The sequence below is a fragment of the Vanessa atalanta genome, chromosome 6 (genome assembly GCF_905147765.1).
Source record: "Vanessa atalanta chromosome 6, ilVanAtal1.2, whole genome shotgun sequence".
In the NCBI taxonomy this organism is placed as follows: domain Eukaryota; kingdom Metazoa; phylum Arthropoda; class Insecta; order Lepidoptera; family Nymphalidae; genus Vanessa; species Vanessa atalanta.
Window position 1 is genome coordinate 3,490,793 of NC_061876.1, and position 20,429 is coordinate 3,511,221.

Sequence of the window (20,429 nt, forward strand, 5' to 3'; positions counted from 1 at the left end):
AAATAAATAAATAAAAATATATTTTTTAAAGTACAGAATTACGAGATTTGTTATTTAACACTGTTAGTGATTTATTTTTTTAATATTAAGTTGCATGTATTTAAAATATTTTTAAAAACTTGGTAAGAATTATAAGCAAGAATTTCTTTGTTTCAACTTTACAGTAATTTAAAATAAGTTTATATTATACACTTCTCTGTCTCATAATTTAAGCTAATAAAACAACTAATAAGGTTTAAAAAAATATTTAGAATATTGAAGTTAAAACAAATGAAAAATCTAATTTTACAATAATATAGGACCAAATAATGTGCACTCTACATAAATTATAGCCAAATCCCTGATCAATTAAGCAATATGTCGAGTTCCTACAGTATAATGATGCTTTACATCATTTCATCAATGACTTCACATTTAAAGTTGACAATAATTAGCTAATCTATGTTGTATTTTAAACATTAAAAATTATAACAGTGAGAAAATTGCCTTTATTTTATGACATACATATACATATTACAGTATAATCTGTTAATATTATGTAAAAGCAGCTTCTTATAATGTCACTATAATGATAAAATTAGAACAGCTTATTCTTGATATAATTCTTTGATAAGATAATAATAAAAAAATGTATACTTCCATTAATAAAAAAATATATATATTTTATATTCAAAATTTATATATGAAGGTTATTAAATATGTGGACAAAAATGCAGGTCAAACAAGATGAGACAAATGAAGAGCAAACCATTTATAGAAATTGGTATCAAAAACTGAGAAGTTGATATGAATGTACATTGGCTAATTGATAAAGACAAACATTCTTATTTCCCAGAAGAATGCAAATGTAATACAGAATGTATTTTAAATTAGCATTCTATATATGCACGAAGCAAGCTATTAATAGAACTACAATCTACTTTAAATCCACAACAATACATATTTCCAAGAAAGTAAGTCTATGAAAACCTATGCCGTGAATTATAATCGACCTAACATGTCTATTCACTGTTGAAATACTACTATATTTTTAAGAAATATAGTTAACATATGTGTAATATGCAGAAATTAATTTCATACAACTTACATTATCTTGACAAGGTGTTTCAGAACGCGGAGGCTCGTCGACCTCTTCGCTAGGATTTTGCTCTTGTTCACCCTCGCCTTTGTAGTAATTCCACTCGTCTTCGGACTCTTCGCCACTCTCCGCTACATTATCCACTAAGTTGCCGTCGACGTGGCTGTCTTCCACTAAATAATACAAAAATAACACGTTATTCAATACAAGCGCTCGTTACCACCCGCGCCAGCACCAGGTGATCACGCAACATTGATCAACATTCACCCCCACTTACTATCAACAGGTGACACACCCTTATATAAAAGAAACATACCGACTTAAATGAAAACCATTATATTTTGTTACAAAGCAAGAATTAACGTGTCGCCTAACTCGTTACACTGACAGCAAATCCGCGTGATCACAACAATATTTACCGGTCGTAAAATTTAAACTCGCGAAAACTTCGCGGACGCCATTTCGAAAACGGATTATTGAGACACGCCCGTGTCCGAAAGGAATGAGCATATAGAGTCAAAAATATGCCGGTCAACCTAGGGCCTTTGCGGGAATCCTCAGAAGACCGAAGGAGGGATGCGCCACAGTACGAACACGATCTATTTCCAGAACACCGCTCCGCATGAATCAACACAGAAATAACCTTTCACATAACTATTCCGTATGTTAAAATAATCAACATAATTTGCATAAAATCACGTACCGCAAACGGTAATTTCACTGCACAGTTTTTTTTTTCCCAATGTCGAATGAAAAATATTTATAAAAGATGTTGATGTAGACAAAAGTCCGTTCACAATTTGTAGTTTTGACAATAGAGAGCGGTACAGAGCCCACGAGCGTTCGATGTGCGACTGATTGCGAGCGCGGTGCGGGACGGGGCGGCGACGGGGCGCGAGGCGAGGCACCACGGGCACGGGCGGAACCGGCGCGCTCGTGGCCGGCGGTGGCGAGGGGACGCGTACTCAGGGATGCCGTCTCATTATTATATTATAATATTTATTTTTATCACTCGCCTCTAATCTTATCCATTTCAATATTTACAATTCGAATAGGAAGTACGTACCTACGTACATAATTTTTAATTTTAACGAGATCGCCACATTTACTACCTACTATTTACAAAAAGAGAAATTGTATAACGGATAAATGTTTGTATTTTTTTTATAAAAACTGTAAGAGTATCATATCGTTACAAAAAAATTTTTAATGAAAAACAAGCCACAAAATATTCTACTTATTGTTTTAGTTAATTGTTTACGTCATTAGGCGCTGAGATTTTAAAAGTGGGTCACTTGAGTATTATACGTTTTTTGTATAGGTATAACTAAACATGCAATAAAAATGTAGCGGAGTTATTTATGTACTTGTTTATTGTAAAGATATACCTAAATAATAATTGGGTTTTTAAATACCCATCTTGAATTATGGTGTATGATACTTTTAAAGTTCTAATATAAATATGTATGAAATTGGAACAGATAGGTGATCCATCTATATTGCTTATCATTAATTACAAAATAATCTCGTGAATTATTTTCCTTGCCAAAAAAATAGCTCGTTATAGGTAGAAACCTAATTAAATTTAACATACGTGAGGTACCTACATAGATATAATACATTACATCAAGTGTTATAAACATAACACACCCACTAGACCTAACCCAGTTAATTAGTAACGAATTTTAACTAAACAGTAAGTAATTAGGTGCGGAATACTCAGAATACACTATAAACCGCGCCCTAAAACAATGGAAAGTAGCACAGAATCAATAGTCATAAAAAGTATAAAGTATATCTAAAGAGAATATTCCACCATAACTAAATAATAAAACAGACAGCACAAAAATTTTATACAGCTGAGATCACGCAAGTAAGGGTTGCTACCCATCTCAGCTGATTCTAACTGACGTCATTTAATAAAAGGTTCTTTAAGCTTTTGTATAAAGCAGACAGTTCTGTCGCGGATTTTTATTAAATAAAAAAAAATGTAAAGGAAATAATATGCGTCATTAAAAATAAAATTTTAAAGTCGAAACAAACTTTTGCGAATTTTTATCAATCATACTAATGCGTTATTTTGTACTTAGAAAAATAATGTTATCTAATAAATATAATTTATTATTATTATTATTATTATCATAGTAAAGTAAATCACGTGAGATTCATTTTCGCGATAGTAATAAAATAAAATGAGAACAATGACAAAGCAATAACCTCGTCGGTAAAACATCCGAATCTGGTAAACCATGACCCATAACGACAGCCCCTTTTCATTGTGATGAAACAAAAATATTATATAAAAGTTACAGCTAACAACTTCACTGATTATCGTACCTACTTTACTGAAAAAATATTTTACATGCAATCTTTATTTCATTTAAGTGTTCAATTTTTAATTACAAATTCCGATTATGTATCCCAGAGTAGTATAAACATAATCATATTACTAACACAATCATCTTATCGATCTTTATAATATATCAGAATATATGTAGTGACTGGTTAATGTATATTACAAATTTTTAATAATTGTAACATACCTGTATGTGCTGGTGGAGTCGGAGCAGCTGGTTCATTGTGGTCCATTTCGGCGTCCTCGTCTATATCTAAATCGACGTCTACAGCAGTCTCTGGGCCAAGGTCGTCACTATCGCTGTCAGATACACCATTGTCGCCACCCTCGGCACAGTCTCTTCCTCCCGCCTCCGCCACCACCATCTTGCAAGCTTCATTCTCCACGGCGAACGGTGGTGCGTTCACCACCGCGTTATCCAGCCTAATTATAAACCATTATTCATAACTATTCATAAACAAAACAACGACCTTTCCTCATATATTTAATAATACTATCACGTTGTTAATTATGTCCAATTTATGCAATAATTTTCCTTACCGTATGCGAGTTAAAAGGACACATTCGTTTATTATTCGTGTTATATTTTCATAAATTCATAAGAAACTGTATCATGTTATTATTTTTTTGATATTAGAATTTACTTTTACATTGACAAAAACGAATACTTTATAGACATTGGAACAGTAATTAACGAAGTAATTTCAATAAAACCTACTCTATCTACTTTGGGCGTAATGCAAACACCTAATATGAAAATCTTTTAAATAAACCACTATTTTCTAGCCGCATCTTATTTCACGTATTTGGGGATGGCGTGTCGTGTATTTATTGTAACACCAGCAGAAAAATTTGGCAGACTTACGGTCGCCGGCCTGCCTTCCTGACACCAACCCTTTCAGGAATGCTTTTCCTACTACGTTGTTAATCTGTGTCAATGCGGTTCATGGAGACGCTAAGTATTGTTGGTATTGATGGCCCCTAATACAAAACTCCCTTACTCGTAGTGATTATTTGGTAACTACACCTCTATTCCATTCTGCCGAAAACTACTGTTGAATATTAATCTAAATTGCTGAATTTGCTTACCCAAGGTCCATGGGCAGGCAGTTGTCGGCGACAATATCACGCGGGTCCTTAAGGAACACCACGATTATTGTAATATTGTCCTCAGAGCCCTCTTTCTTGGCTATTCTTATCAAATTCTTCGGCACCGCCTTCAAGTCATCTGTAGAAAGAAAATCGCAATTATAATTTTCGTTTTTTTTTTTCAGATTTATAGTTACATAAAATGTACGCGGCATTGAAATCGCCAAGAACGTTACGGACGCCAGACGAAATTTCCCAACGCTATTATCCTTAAAATATCAATGTGTCATCTAGCGCGAAGTTTGTTGCGAAGTCTATTATGTCTGCAATTTGTTGCGGAACAATGGTGAATAGAGCGGACGGATATGGAGTAACGATGTTTATGTTTCCATTTGCCACAGCTCGAGCAGTGTGAGGATGTCCTTGTTCAGTCTCAAGCTCGCCGCATGAGTCACCTCACCGCTATTGTGTCCCGTTTGTACCCGCGTACATCTTATGTACGTTGGATACTAACTTAGACCCGTTATTTTCTCTGAGCTATTAACACAACTCCGACTTTGTACTTGTCGCAAAGTTGGCCAGCATTGTTGACTCTTATATGGAGGGATATGAACAAAAAATGGCGCGCTCGTTTTCCAAAGGACTGTCGACATGGTTTCGTTTAAGATTCTGCAGTCGTATTGCGTAAATATTGTTTTTGTAATGCTTTATAGATATAGCGTGAGATTTTGATGTTTGTTAAAGGTCATCTTATACCGTAACAATTAAAATAAGTTATGTGATGTAAGTAAAAATAAACATAATTAATTTTCCTCGCATGTTTTTACTGAAACACAGGGAGTGTTTCAGTAATAGCAGGGAGTGTACTTCAGACACTGTTGGAATACTATCCTCGGTACCCAGTTGTATGGCTTTTTCGAATGCGATGTTCGCCGCTAGACATAGATACACGCCTTGACTTTGCTCGCTATATCGGGGCGCGGTCAACGCCACCGCCCTTTGCTTTTTTACCCTGTTTGGTCTGGCGCTTAGCCAACCGCGCCCTGTTTCTTATAAAACGAAAGGCGGGCTTTAAATTATTTTATATTGAAATAGACTATTCGAAGTTTAACTGTAGTGTATGTTGCTTCAGTTATCTCTTTCTGAACTAATAAAAAATATAATTAACATTTTCATTTTGCTAAATAGCAGAATATTTTTTTTTTAAATAAAATAAAACATCCTCAGTCTACAGTCAATTAAGATGCAAATTACCTGCAAAGTAAATTGTCAAAAATATTGATCATATCACTACAAACATTGTTTTTCATGTACCCGATGAAAAAGTCCTTTACAGTTATTCTCATTTATATTATAGCCCAATCGAATGATAATATACCTACTAGGAAGAGTTAACTAACTAAAATACATACCGTACCTAGCAATGAACTTGTTAACTCCGAGAAACTGGAACGATAATTTAGAATTAAATTTTTATGTAACTATTAAATTACGTAGGTACTGTCCGAGCGGTGATGATTGCAACGATTACTACGGGCCGGCTAACGGTGATACCGATGGAATGTGCCGTCGGCCATTGTTCCTACAACTCTAGCAAAAACGGATTACGATCCACCGCATCGGTGCATATTAAGCCGAACGCACCTGCCCTGGTTCGCGTTGGATCGCGATTTTTAAAACATTTGATTCAAAATACACAAAATTACTTATTTACCTTTTTTAAAAGTTTTGGAAAAACGTATCTAACTTTCTTAGATATACTCTTGAAGTAATTTAAAAAGCCTAATTATTACAAGCAGGAGTTTGTTCAAGCTCGTTTGGGTAGGTAGTAGGTAACACCGACGCATCAATTATTTTACCGCAAAACAGCACTAACTTGTATTGCGGTTTTAAAGGTGTAATTACAGACACAAGGGACGTAACATTTTATAATTCCAAATGATTAACATTTCTTTCTATACGCAGCGGTGACCACTTACCATCAGCTAATAGTCATTAATAATCTTATAGTCTTATGGATTTTTATATTATATTAGAGATTTGCTTAGAGATTGTTTATGAGAAAATCAGCACCAATATTCAACAAGTTTAAACTATTAAAGTGAAATGTCTCCGTATGTCTTATACATTCTATTACGGGAGAGAAAATGCTGCAGATCTGTAATAGAATTGAGAGGAGGAAGGGGGCGACGGGAGGCGGATCAAGTGCAATTTTCCAGCAAGTTCATCCGGCCCGGTGTAACTTGCAGCTCTGCAGTCTACTGCATCGTCTACGATATTATAGATTAAACCTAGCGATAGAGGTATTTTGTATTGAAAGTTAATGAAATGAGATGCACTTTTAAATTAATTCTACGAATTATATTTAACATATTACCATGATATTTTTTATTACTGCGCAGTTTTATTGCGTGACTAGATTGAATAAGAGAAATTAAAGCACATGTTATGGGCTTGACAAAGTTTCTCACTTTGCCGTCAGAAAAGTTTCACCCGGAAATCATATTTAGTAAAATGCAACCTAAACTTCATAATAAATTTATTACGTTTCAAAAATAAACAATTATAAGTATAACAAATTCGGTTAAGTGACAAGCTTACATAATAATTCTGTACAAATTCAATGAAATAGTCGCCACGTCGCGCGATGACAACATAACAAAATAATTTATATTTTACAATGTGACCTACATATGTCACGTATGGTTATAATGTTATAAAATTAAATTAGACGCTCTTTTATATGCTTATTTTATGTACGCTCACGTCAAATTTAATAATGAAAGATCGATGTATGCGAGGACTAGGGAGGCTGGCGCTTTCGTGCTGCTGCAAGGCTGGGGAGGAACCCCCTGCCGCCATTGCAGGCTCCACTTAAAGAGCCGACCTACGATTCAACTATACATAAAATTCCACCATATTAAGCCTACACAGACGTTAACATTAAACTCATTACTTTTCAGAGAGCTTACGAAGTGCAGCGTATCACATCGAAATACTATTTAAATTGTTTAGTTAGTAACAACGTGTTTTTCAATTATTTTCTTATTATTCCATATCTGTATTCCTAACTTATTAATTATACCTAATAATCGAAGGTATCTTCATTGTTCATGCAAAAAGTGTATACAAGTGTTATGTATGTAGTTCTTAATAGATCCGCAATCGGTTTTTTTTTTGGGATAAGCTACAATAATCTGTGAAACAGACAGATTTAAGAACAATGGAAAATAATAACGGTAACGATACGTATGTGAGACAGAGCGTTCATTGTCAAAACAAATTATGAACTAAATATTACAATTTACATACAAAAAAGACGAGCGATTAAATACAAATGATTGAAGTCTAGGCAATAGAAGTCCGATGCACGTTTTAAAATACGCGTGGGTTGTATAGGCGAAATTATAATGTAGAAATCATGTAGAAATCGAAGATATAAGTCAGCTGCGTATAATATATGTTTAGTATGGAATATATCCACTCGAATAGTAAAGTGTTAATTAAATGCGAAAGTGGCAGGGGTTGATATTTACAGACACATTATCGTAGGAAAACAAACTCGATGCGGCCACTTAAGCTCAGCCGTCTGCGCGGCTGCGGAGCGAGGCCTCCATCCACCGACGAGACACATGACAAATAAAGGGCATCTTAACTGAGAGCTTTCTCGCAGATATCTAATATCTAGTTACGTAATTCCATTAGACCCAGACTGAATATATTGGAATAGCCTCAAGATTAAATAAAATTCGTTTTTTTTATAATAACAATGTTGGTATATTCAGATAAATAGGTATAGTTTTACTATATGTATAGTAAAAATATACCTATTATTTTACCACCACATCATCCTATTATTTTACCATTTACAATAACGCTTGACACTTTATAATTAAATTATAATATTTTTTTTAACCAATTAATCAGATACCATAATCGTAATTGGAAATAATTAAAATGGTACTTTCGTTAAAGTGAATACATTTAATTTGGACACAGCTTTTCGAACACGATATGCATGCAAACTTTTTTACGTGTAGGTTGAACGGCTGGCCGGTAATTGGTTAGCGAGAGGACGCGAGGACTAGAGGGCACGGAAGAGTTACATGCTGCACTGTAGGGAATTCTCTAATTAACGCTCGCAGCAAGCCGCCGTCGATCCGATTGCCCTGGCGTAATTGAAAGGTTGCCTGGACCGTCTACAGCTTTACAATTCGCATCTGCACACTCGTTTCCTGGACTTTTCAAGCCAACGTGCTACAATTTAATACGAAATACTAAAAAACTGAGCATATATTCTTAGCAGAAAATTACGTTTGCACATTTAATAATCAGGTTTCTCTCGCAAGTACGAAAAGTATATAATGAATGTTAGTCTAAATATTTATGTGCATCCATTATCAACCTGGTCGCTGTTAGCTGCCCACTTAAAAGAGAATGTCAAAGTTTCGTTAACTCGCTGATCTCACAGTTAAACAATGTGACACAATGGACAACTTCCAGTGCACTAAACCGACCCAAATTACAGCAGAATTGAATACACCGTGTGAAAGATGAGAATCATGTCAAATTAACGTGTATCCCGGGAAACATATTCCATCAATGATGCAGTTTAATTATTGTTTGACTAGAAAATTTAGGAATAGACTTAGATCATAATACTTTCATAACAAGCTTGAAATGTTTAAACTCGCAAATCACAAACGAGTGATATATTTAAGAAAAGTTTGAAGGACGATTATGGTTGATAATAGTATAGTAATATGATTTACATCACTATTTATTTTGCTAAGTATTTTAGTGTGTTATTTATGTTATATAAATATATGTGTTCGTATTTCTTGAATGTATTTATAAATAGTATTCACATTTTGTATTGCACCACCTGCCGCCTTATTGTACGCATACAACATACTCAACATAATAACATGAGTATGCATGATAAGTACTTTTGTATTTATTTTATTTGTTTGGTATACAATAAAAGAGTATATATCTATCTATTTATCTATCTTTCTATCTATGTTAGTTAGTCAGAGAATGCAAATTAAGTCAGAGTTGGGTTTGTCCCATCGATCGTGAGTTCGCTCATGCGTTGTGACTTGTGCCTCAATGCCTGTAGGGTTGCGGGCGAGTTGTCTTTATGCGACAAATCACGCCCGGCTTTATATGCAAAAGTTGGAACCCACGCAACAAGTGCTACATTCTTGTCAGAATAAATATCAGCCTTCGGTACGTACTTTAGTATTTCGTGGGCATAATTTTTATTACTTATATATTCGTATTGTTTATGTAAAAAGCATTTATGTATAATAATAAATAAATAACCATTTCAACTTTTTACTATTGACTCTCACTGTAACCGAAAAATAAACAAAATTCCGGACAACAAAGAAAACTGATTAACAATCCGTTATTTTATTGACAGCCCTTAATTGAAATACTTTAGTATCAGCAGCTGTGTCTAAAAATAAACAATTAATTAATTTACGAGATTAACAGACGGCACAGTAATATGGGACACATATTTATTTTAAATTATTTATATAACTTGTAGGGTAAAGATTTGAAGCATAAAACTAATTTATCCTTATAGGACAATAAATTCCGACGATAAGATAGAAAATTCCCTGGAACGCATTGATAAACAGCTTATATGCAAAATTATCAGTTATTATCAAACCGGCCTGCAGGCTTATCTTTATAATCAAAATCCATTTTTATTTCGCATACAATAACAGTATCGATGAAAAGCCGCGCTTCGTCTTCATTGCGAAACAATCGCATTGCCTATCAGTGCAATATTGCACATTTATCAGATACAGACGTTCGAAAAGCACTCAGAGGCGTAGATATATCAGCACATGAAAACGGATCGTTAGTTTTTACAACACTCCAGAACGTTTTACATCAGGTTGTTGTCAGTTAGAGTGGTAGCAACGACCTGGTTAAATACTGCAATATTTATATCGTAACACAATTTTGACAAATTAAATGAATCATACCAAGTTTCATGCACGTAGTACATACTATGTACGTACACTTAAAGTTTCTGATAAAATCGACTTCTTTGAATATACAAATATTTTAATTAGCCATCATAAAATCCTGCTGCCAGTAATACTACCTCTACCCAAAGCTACCCATTGATTCTTAATAGCATCAAACAATACAAATAGATTGAAAAAAAGTAAAAACACAAACACGGAATCTTTTGTGTTACAATATATAAAACCATTAGGTATAAACGAATATAATTGTAATAGGTATAAAAAGTAAAAACTCAGATAACAATTATCTTAGAATGCGTGGTTAGCACGCTGTATCGAGACGGTTTTAATAATCACTATCAGATTCGCTCCCAGAATTCAGGGTGAAAACATCGATCACGTGTCACGGCCAGCGACCTCACTTGCTAGACGAATCGAAATGATAGACTCCATAGATATAATTCACACGAACGCCACAGAGGCTATCTGTGTGTCATACACTCGTACATGATTCATGCCGCGGCTTATTGCGCATCCTAACGAGCTATCACGTCATACTAAGCTAATTCTAACTCATAATCTTGTTTACTGAATAGAGAAATGTTGAAATATTTAAGTCTGGATCGGTAAAATTAGAGCAAAACCCACACAATGTGTAATATTTTCCCGATGCAAGTCGTCTATTGTAAGCGCGCTGAGGCATTGCTACATTAAATTCAATACTGAAACTCCGTCGAAAAGCTCGTTTATATTTCGAGAACGAATCTTACTCTATATACATGTGTATGTTCTATACACGCCCATGAAAGCATAAGTAAATTCCATCGATATTGATTGACGGATGATTAGATTACGAGAAAGACATTAACCCCGCCATCCATTACATTTCACATTAAGTTTTTTCTCAATTAATATGATAATTATGGTGAATCTAATGGAGAATTTGTTTTTGCAAAACCTCATAGACAATCTAATATCCTTCATATATTATAGCTTCATATTTATGTAGCTTCGTAGCTTTATTTATTGTTATTTTCAATCACATTCATTTAAATATATATGCACAATCTTTTTAGGTTGTTCAAAACATCTGCAACGCAGACAAGAAAACCAGGTTTAAAACAGATTGCATGATCATACATTCATTTACACACAGCGCGCGCTGAATCTGCATAAAAAATGCAGTACGCTCGAATTGTTAATTCAACAAATATCTGTCGTAACGTCTTTGCTTTCTGTGTTACGCTTTCATAAATTAGAGCAGTAATTACTATTCACGTTCATTTATATCGTCCGATAAACAGCTAGCAAGTCCGGTAATTGCAATCCAGATTAACATCACGCGCTCGACGGCCGGCGCTGCGCAGTGTATTTGATTTGCTCGACCCGCCCTCTCACCCGGAGATCAATCAGAATTGCTATTTCCGAATATGCGACATATCCGATTAACTATTTATTAATTGGTGGATGGACGGTTTACAGTGCGAAAGGCGTGATTTGAAAAGTGATTCAGTATTCAATATTCAAGCAGCTTGCGTCAGACGTGTGATATTATTCAAGGTTATGAATAAGCGCCCAATTCGACTGCATTACACGTTGCTTTCTATTTTTAAATAATTCTAATTATTATAACGTTCTTTATAAATAAACATTATGTATTGAATGTTAACAATAATAAATAAACTATCATAAGCTATTCGATTTAAAATATTAAATCATATTATAAAATTATACTAGATTTACGAAGTGTTAAGACGTCAACAAACACGCAATTATACAGACAACATTTAAGTGTATCTACTAATTCTATTAATATACTAAATCAATATATATTTTTTGTCATATATAGAATAATTTTTTTGATTTTTCAACTCTATTGCTCTCATTTTAATTTTACTGTATTTTCTTGTATATGTATATAATCGTTTACAACATATTTTATATGACGTAATGACGTAATTACTGTTGTTCATATCTACAGGTATGCGTTGTTTATGTATTTCCTTCATTACGAGGATTGTATCTTTGATTGTTCTTACAAAATTACAATGTTTATTCTTATTAAGACAAATCGTCGTTGCGGTTGATGACCTCCTTGCAAAAATACATACATATGCGTTTCCAGTCCCACGCCGGGTCAAGGGTACTTCTGATTCGCCTTCATGCAGATAATCAAATAAATTCACATTTTTAAATAAAAAATAAAATAATCATTTAAAATATCGTAAAATGTCATCATAACCGGTTTCCTATTCAAATTAGAATTCCTGATAACTTCAAACATGGTAATTAACAAATGCATTTTATAACGAATATTCGTAATACTCGATAAGAAATTAATTCTTACATAAAATTGTATAACCAAAGAAATTCCTATGTTAATGAGTTAATCGTTGTTAGCTGTATATAATATTCTGGATAAAATCGGTCATGAAATAGCTTTATGCACGAATTAACAACCTGACACTATAAGGAAATAATTGTCGTTTTATAATAATAATAATATATAAGTTTGAATACCGAGCTGTTGTCAATAATTTTGCAATTTATAGAATTTCAACTGTTACTATGTGTGGGCCAAGTCTCGCACTAAATCTTAAAGCAGTTCCACTCAGCCAATTAAGCTAAAATTTTGCAGCCGTTGACGAAACAATCATGTATACTAATTATTACGATTTAAATATTAGATAAAAAGGTTTGAATATCTACGATAGATTTTTATAAACATATATTGAAATACAATCAGAATATTTTATAAACAACAAAGAAAGAATTGTCAAGTGGAAGTAAGTTTCTATTGTACGAACGTCTGCAGGTGATTTCAAGTAGACTATAGTTACAATCGATTTACCAAATATGGCGAACTATCATGTCGTGAATCTGTGCAGCGCTTTTTCACGACAGTAATCGTGAGGGAATGAGTCGAGTGAGAAGATAAAGTTCCACAAACAAGCATGTCTGTATTGTCGGAGAACACCAACAAATCCTTCAACGATTCGTTGTTTATAGTCGATAAAGAAATTGTATTACATTAAAAGCAATACTTTCACGTTATCTTTACAATAAAGATAACACAAATTGATGAGTTTATATATATGTTTAAATATAATAGGGATTTTTAAATAACATATTTCTTATTCTGATATTCAACTTTCCAATTGGAAGACATTGAATTAAAAGTAAGTGTTAAAAAATAAATTGGAAGGAAAAATTTAATTTAATATGGAAGCTGCAACAAATGGTACGAAACGTTAAAATGTTGCTAATGATATTTCGATGTAATGGTAAGCTGTAAGTAGGTTGCGATGGTCGTCGCTTTCTCGAGGATCTCTGCGTCGGCGTCGGAGGCGCCCGCGCCTCCTTTACATACAATCATACAATGAAGCGCCCCACACGGCCCAGCACTCCGAAGCCTCGAGTCGGCACAATGCCCCGCGCCGGCCCACATCGCGATTGTATGACTCACAGCCGGCGCCGTCATACGGGCTTGTTTACAATTGACACGATTAATGACACTCACCGAAACCGGCTACTCATCGCCAGGATTTCTCATATTTGAATTCAACCCGTGACCCGATCATTTTATAAAAACCTATTTGACGAGAATTACATACTATTAGAAAAATTTAATGTGAAATTGTTTGTTATACTGTTATCACAAATGAATTGAAAATCGTCTAGTCACTTCTCAGTACACATAGAATTCCGTTAGTCATTGGAATTAAATGCATAACTTTCTTTGAATTTCTTCGCAACACCACTACGGAAAAGACTTATATTAAAATGTTGACTTATTCATAAATGCAATACGTTCAGCTTCCTTTGTGTTCTTGTTTTTAATAAAATAGTTAGGTAATTACTTTTATAGTTATGTAACATGTTATATAACAGTACTTATGTATATTTAAATATAATACTTTTGTGTATATACGTTTGTCTCAAGCCCGTAGGTAAGTTTGTCTCGAGAAGATCGCGACTTCTCGTTAGCTACAAGTATTGTGCATCTTCAATAGCTTAATCTTCGTGATATTCTCAAATTACATATTTGTGGTGTACAAATAAAGAATATTAACATCTAACTGTCTTGTTGGAATTCTCGATAGCCGTTCTATGTATCTGTGTGGACTTTTCGTATAAGAATTATGCGTTGAAAAAGTTAGCGGAATTTCTATGTAACGCAAGCGCCGACGATTGATACGGTTCATTACGCATCAATGTCTCAATTTTAATCGTGTGCACATTTATGATCATTACGTTCATTCACGGTTCAACAGAGCACGAGTCTTAAACATAAAGTACAATCAAGCGAAACGAAGTTATGAAGGCAGGTTGGTAGATTACATTAAACAATTTACATACATAACACGGTTCAAGATGTACGTTGGTTTATTAAGCGTTGAGTAACGGCAACAACGGCGCCCTCGTTGAGAAACTTATTGAACGAAATGCTTTTACTCAACCAGGAATGATTCACGTGTCGATTGCTTGTTTGATTAAAATAGATTACTAATATTAGCTTCGTTCATAGATTCTTATTATACGTTCGAAAATGCAGCACATTTTAGCACTTATTATACTACTTTTATAACAAAGCTAACGGCAATAAATGAAAAAAATGTATGTGACCGATTTGTTCAAATCGATATCGTAGTGGCTCTCAGTAACATTATCCACTTACTCTTGAAGCTAAATCGAAATACTTAAACAATAATGAATCCGCTGTTAATTATTCACCTAAGCGTATGAGGAAAAAAACAGCTTATAGCCAATATCGTTATCTAAACTTTAGCGAATATTTACATACATATATTACTTAAATGCTTCCTTAGTAGTAGAATTCAATAAGCATATGCAACCCATAAGGTATTACCTCAATAGTACAAGTCAGTAAGCATATGCAACCCATAAGGTATTTTACCTACCAGACCCGAGTTCTCTATATTGCAGTTACCAATGTCAGCAACACCGAATGGCCGCGGAGCCGCCATAATTACTTTGAATTTAATATTTCTAAAAATATATGTATGTCATAACAAAACACGCGCGTAGCCGCAGCTAACACCTAGTTCAATTAAAAAACATGTCCACTTTAAATTGCAGCTACAAGCGCATTTTTCACAATTAGCAAACATACACGATGTAAGTGTAATTTACCGTGACTAAGAAAAAAAATTGTGTGTGACAGTTTTAAACGTTCATCGACATTATGCAGCGTTGCATATATGTTAATGAAGATCTGGACAAACTATGTCAAGTAAGAGGAAAACTTTAATGCGAACTTTTGACGGAGGACAAAAAGTAATTTCATTTTTATTTAAGTATGACTCAACAATATTAGCCTACAGCGATCGAGGATCGAGGTCAGTTTGTTCCAGGACAACACGAGAACAATAAATAATTTAATATATAATAGTCGTCTCATTCAAACGAGTTTTCGTACTGGTACTCGCTTCAAGGTTATTAAGTAAAAACTTTGCACGTTAGAATTTATAAATGTTTTCTAGCAACACTATAAAGTGAATTAGTTCCACTTAAAGTTTTCGCAATTTTAACGTTAAAATATATTAATTAGTAACGAGTAACTAATTAAGATTTTGATAAGCATTATTTGTGAATACAATTAACTCTCTGATTTTCTTATAATTTTATGATAAATTTATAATATGATGAATAAAATTTACTTTTTTGGTATATTCTTTCGAAAGTGACTAAAGGAGGTAAAGAATAATATAAATCTATACGAATATAATGAATGCGAAAGTAACTCTGATTGTCTGTTGCTCTTTTATGGCCAAACTACTGAACATAATTTGATGACATTCAGTATAAAGCATTCTTGAACCCAAAGAAGGAAATGGGTTACTTTTGTATACTTAACACCTAATAACCGACTCCTAAAACGTGAGCAAGCGGGCTAGTTCAAAATAAAAGTCAAGCAAATGTTCTGATATAAAAAGTTATGATTGAATTATTCAAGTAAATACTAAAGTAGCCTTTTATATCCTGAGTATTTCGTAAAAAAACTATACTTAAATATTAATAAATAAACTGATTAACAAATGTTACTTACAGAAAATTATCATCCATAAGAGCGTGAGAATTTATTAAGTGTTTTCATAACATAAAGTTCAACTATGCGAATGATATACAGCGCTTAGTCGCATGTGGTATCGTACTACAGACGTCACCGTGATTAAATGCCTTGAACATACTAGACTCAGTTGACAAAAATTTTCTCAATAAATTAATTACGAGGTAATAACCAAATAATAATGATGCATTGTATAAAGAAAGTGTTTTGCGAGTTCTTTTTACTTTTTTATGTACATTTTTTTATATATAAAAAATGTAATGACCGTGTTTATGCATGAAAGAAAGTATTGCGAGAAAAAATTAATAACTGCGGATGAAAGTACTATTTTTATTATATTCACCGACGAAAACCATCAAAACGTACACTAAAAAAGTAACTCTTAAAATGGATAGAATTGGAATTGTTTTATAGATATTATTTATTGTTATGAGCCCATTTATGAGTGACATTGACAATATTGTACATGTCATTTCCTAAGTTAACTTTGCAGAATGCTATGAAAGACCAAAAATATTTAAAAGGCATAGTGTAATGGGTCCTGCTCATAAAGAGACGATTTAAAACGCCGAAAAATTATAAGCCCTACACTATACGTCATGTTAGACTCTAAAGCCTAAGATTTCGGCTTTATACATATAACGTACTAAAACATACCATGGTATTTAGAAATGAAAATATTAATACTTATATTAATATCTAATAATAATAGCTTTATTTCGATTGATGATGTCTAACGTACGGAGTATTGGGCACAGAATTGATTTATATTTGAAGCAAATACCTACGTTACTCGATCACATGGCACGTAATTGATGCTGTGCGTGTCTGAGGTCGAGGACGAGAGAAATCGAGTGTTTCTGCTGTATACAATTACCTCGAGAGGTCACTTGAGTTGAAATGAAATCGTTAGCCAAAAAAATACGATAATGATAATGAATTAAGATAAACTTTATCTTTAAAAGAGTTTTATAAAAATGCCAATAATTATATGTTTTGTGAATAATAAATTTATTTTATGCAAATTTCCAAAAACTTTTTAATACCTGCGCAAGCGCATAAAATATCATCCTTCAAAGGAAACAGGTGACGAACTCCCAAGTATTTTTACCCCTATTGTAAAATAGAGGGTGACCTCGAGATATAACCTTTTTAAATGAAAAGTCAACAAAATCGGTACACAATGGATGATATTATAAATATACCTTGATATTTTTGAAGTAAGATAATAAATAACAGTAACGTACGAGTACTTTGTGTGTTATATAAAATTATTGACATTAAAATGACGGCAGTTATAAAAACAATATCAAGAACAAACAACCAAGTGAAAATCAAAATCATATTTACGTTTCTCCGACTGTCACAATCGAATAAAAGTTAAATGGTATATAAAACTTCAATTAAAATCCATTAAGTCTAGATTTATGTCTCGCAATATAAAACATTTAATAAATTAATGGGGGGCAAGAGGAAATAATCTAATGCAATAAGAGGAAAGTTAAGAAACAGTTATATTATATTCCACGTGCAATAAAGTAATTACCGGTGAATTATTTGGCGTCTACATTAAACAAAGACGAGGTTATTCACCTCATGCGAGCGATACAACCGATAATTTTAATAGCATTCTACTTCGAGATAAAAAAAGAATTGCTGCACTATTCTCCATTATTCAATGTTTGTTTATTTTTTATTACTCAATCAAATTGGTAAACATCTTTAATTTTAAATTTCTTAGCTAATATAATTTAATGTTAATTTATAGTTCAGGTAAGTATATTTCAAAACTTTTTCTTAATCGTGTCCTGGGAGTTACAAACAAAACCTAAGCGTCACGCACCGCATCGCACCATAAAAATTATAAATATTAAAAAATTAGAAAAAATAAGTCATATCGTTACAATTTATCCTAATGTGATAGCAAGCTATAATAACTTAACTAGTTCTAGAAAAAAATATCGTAGTGTATATATAACTGAGTACAGTTTGCGGAATTCTTGTTTACACGAGGTATATAAAGTACATAAATTAGGGAAATGAATATAACAATATAAATCTGAAATAAGATTAATAAAATAGAAAGCTATGATTGCAATTTGTCTGTAGTATAAAGGTATATGGAGGCAATAAAATCATACAACTTACTGAAGTTTTTACTAACGGCTTATCAAACGTTAATATCGGTTAATATCGATCAGTATCAGTTATAAGGACTCAGCCCGTGTAGGTTTTGCGCGGCCAACAGTGTAACGAGCTCTTATCAACCTACGCGATTGCATACGAGTATATACACCGGTTGCCGGGGAATTAAGTGAACGCTGATCGAATATTTTGACGTTGCTTGCTAATTAAATAAAAAAAAAAACGAAGTATTAAATTTATTAAGGGTGCTTGGGTCGGTCGGTAACGTTAACGAGTAATAACTTTTTGTTTTTATAAAACTTTTTTTGTTTTTAAAAAAAAAGTATAATATAAGTGATAATATTTCCAAAAAATTAATACTCTTGTATTTTAAATGGCGTTCCTTGTTCTTCGAATAATAAGACTAATAAAAAGCATTTAGTACTACTAATCTAATCTAGGTTATTATTCATTTCCTTTCACCATTATAATAAAAAAACTAACAGCGGTAATCATAATAAGGAAAAAATTTAAATGACATAAGCGAACAGGTTCTTGTGAAATGATTCATTTAGTTTGTGAATGTTATGACAATTCGATTATTAGTCGCATGACTAACTTATCTCAAGAGAAGGCTATTTAAAGCAAAATAGAAACAGAAACGCGATCGCAAGCCGACACTGATCATAACTATCTGGTTTCAAAAGAAAATCTCTCTCTCGACACACTTCATACGTGCGAACAGAAATAAAGCAGTTATAAAATTTGATGCGCTTCGTATGAAGAGCTTGCCTGAAATGGAATAAATAAAACGGACACGAAAACTCCAGCTGCGAGGTGCACTGGTGGTGTACTGACGGAATTATCGTTTCGAGTGCGGTGGGGGACGTTTATTTCGGTACATTTCGCGAGAATCGGTGTCGTTGGTAACATCCTTAGGTCGGTAAAGATCGCGAAACATGAAGCGAGTCATCGAGTGCTTAAAATTCTTGTCAGGACAAATGGTTGTACGAGAAGAATTTATACGTTTCCAATATTGAACATAAAACAAATTTAAATTGTTTATGCAATAAATAAACAAACATTAGGTTAAGAGCGATTGGTAGTTAAGCAAATATTATTTTCCATTAAGATGATAACATTGAAATAGATGAAGCGAGAACTGTTCTATTTTATCGGTTAGGCCAATTAAAGATTGTGAGGGTGCAGTAATTAATATGAAACGATTTTGTATCTTTTCAAACTAATAAATATTTATCTTTATGAGTCTACTTCCATCAGAACCATTACTCTGACTATCCTATAACATAAATCGTACGTAATTGCAATTATACAGCAAACCTCAAGTCCGTCTTGTATTACGTAATACGTAAGCAACCCTTCTTGGACAAAAACTCCTCCGAAAGCTGCCCAACTGGTAATGCTAAATCTGTTAAATCGTTACCATGTTTGGAATTACATACGCAACTTCAGTCAGCTTCATGGAAATATATAAGCGCAAAAGTTCCTACATTAAAGTCTACGGCACTTGACTTTACATATGGTTAAGTAAATAAAAAATATGGTAAGGGGCGGACGCCGTAAGCGAAGCGTGTTTCATTTCTTACCTCGCGCATAAATATACTGATGGTAAAAAAATATTAATCATCACTAAAAACGTCATAGAATAACACGCTCTCCAGAACGTACTCATATTATTCA

The 20,429-nt window shown here is 33.3% G+C and overlaps 1 protein-coding gene across 3 annotated transcripts in view; it reads right to left on the minus strand.

The window, feature by feature from the left end:
- The window catches only part of LOC125064815 (titin-like), a 74,498-nt gene that overhangs the window by 6,179 nt on the left and 47,890 nt on the right, over positions 1-20,429 (minus strand). For all 3 annotated transcript variants that reach the window (XM_047672057.1, XM_047672056.1, XM_047672055.1), the window contains exons 8-10: positions 4,524-4,662; positions 3,622-3,857; positions 1,088-1,251 (exon numbers count right to left, since the gene is read on the minus strand). In XM_047672057.1, the coding sequence (XP_047528013.1) occupies positions 1,088-1,251; positions 3,622-3,857; positions 4,524-4,662 (539 nt within the window). The remainder of the gene's footprint in view (positions 1-1,087; positions 1,252-3,621; positions 3,858-4,523; positions 4,663-20,429) is intronic.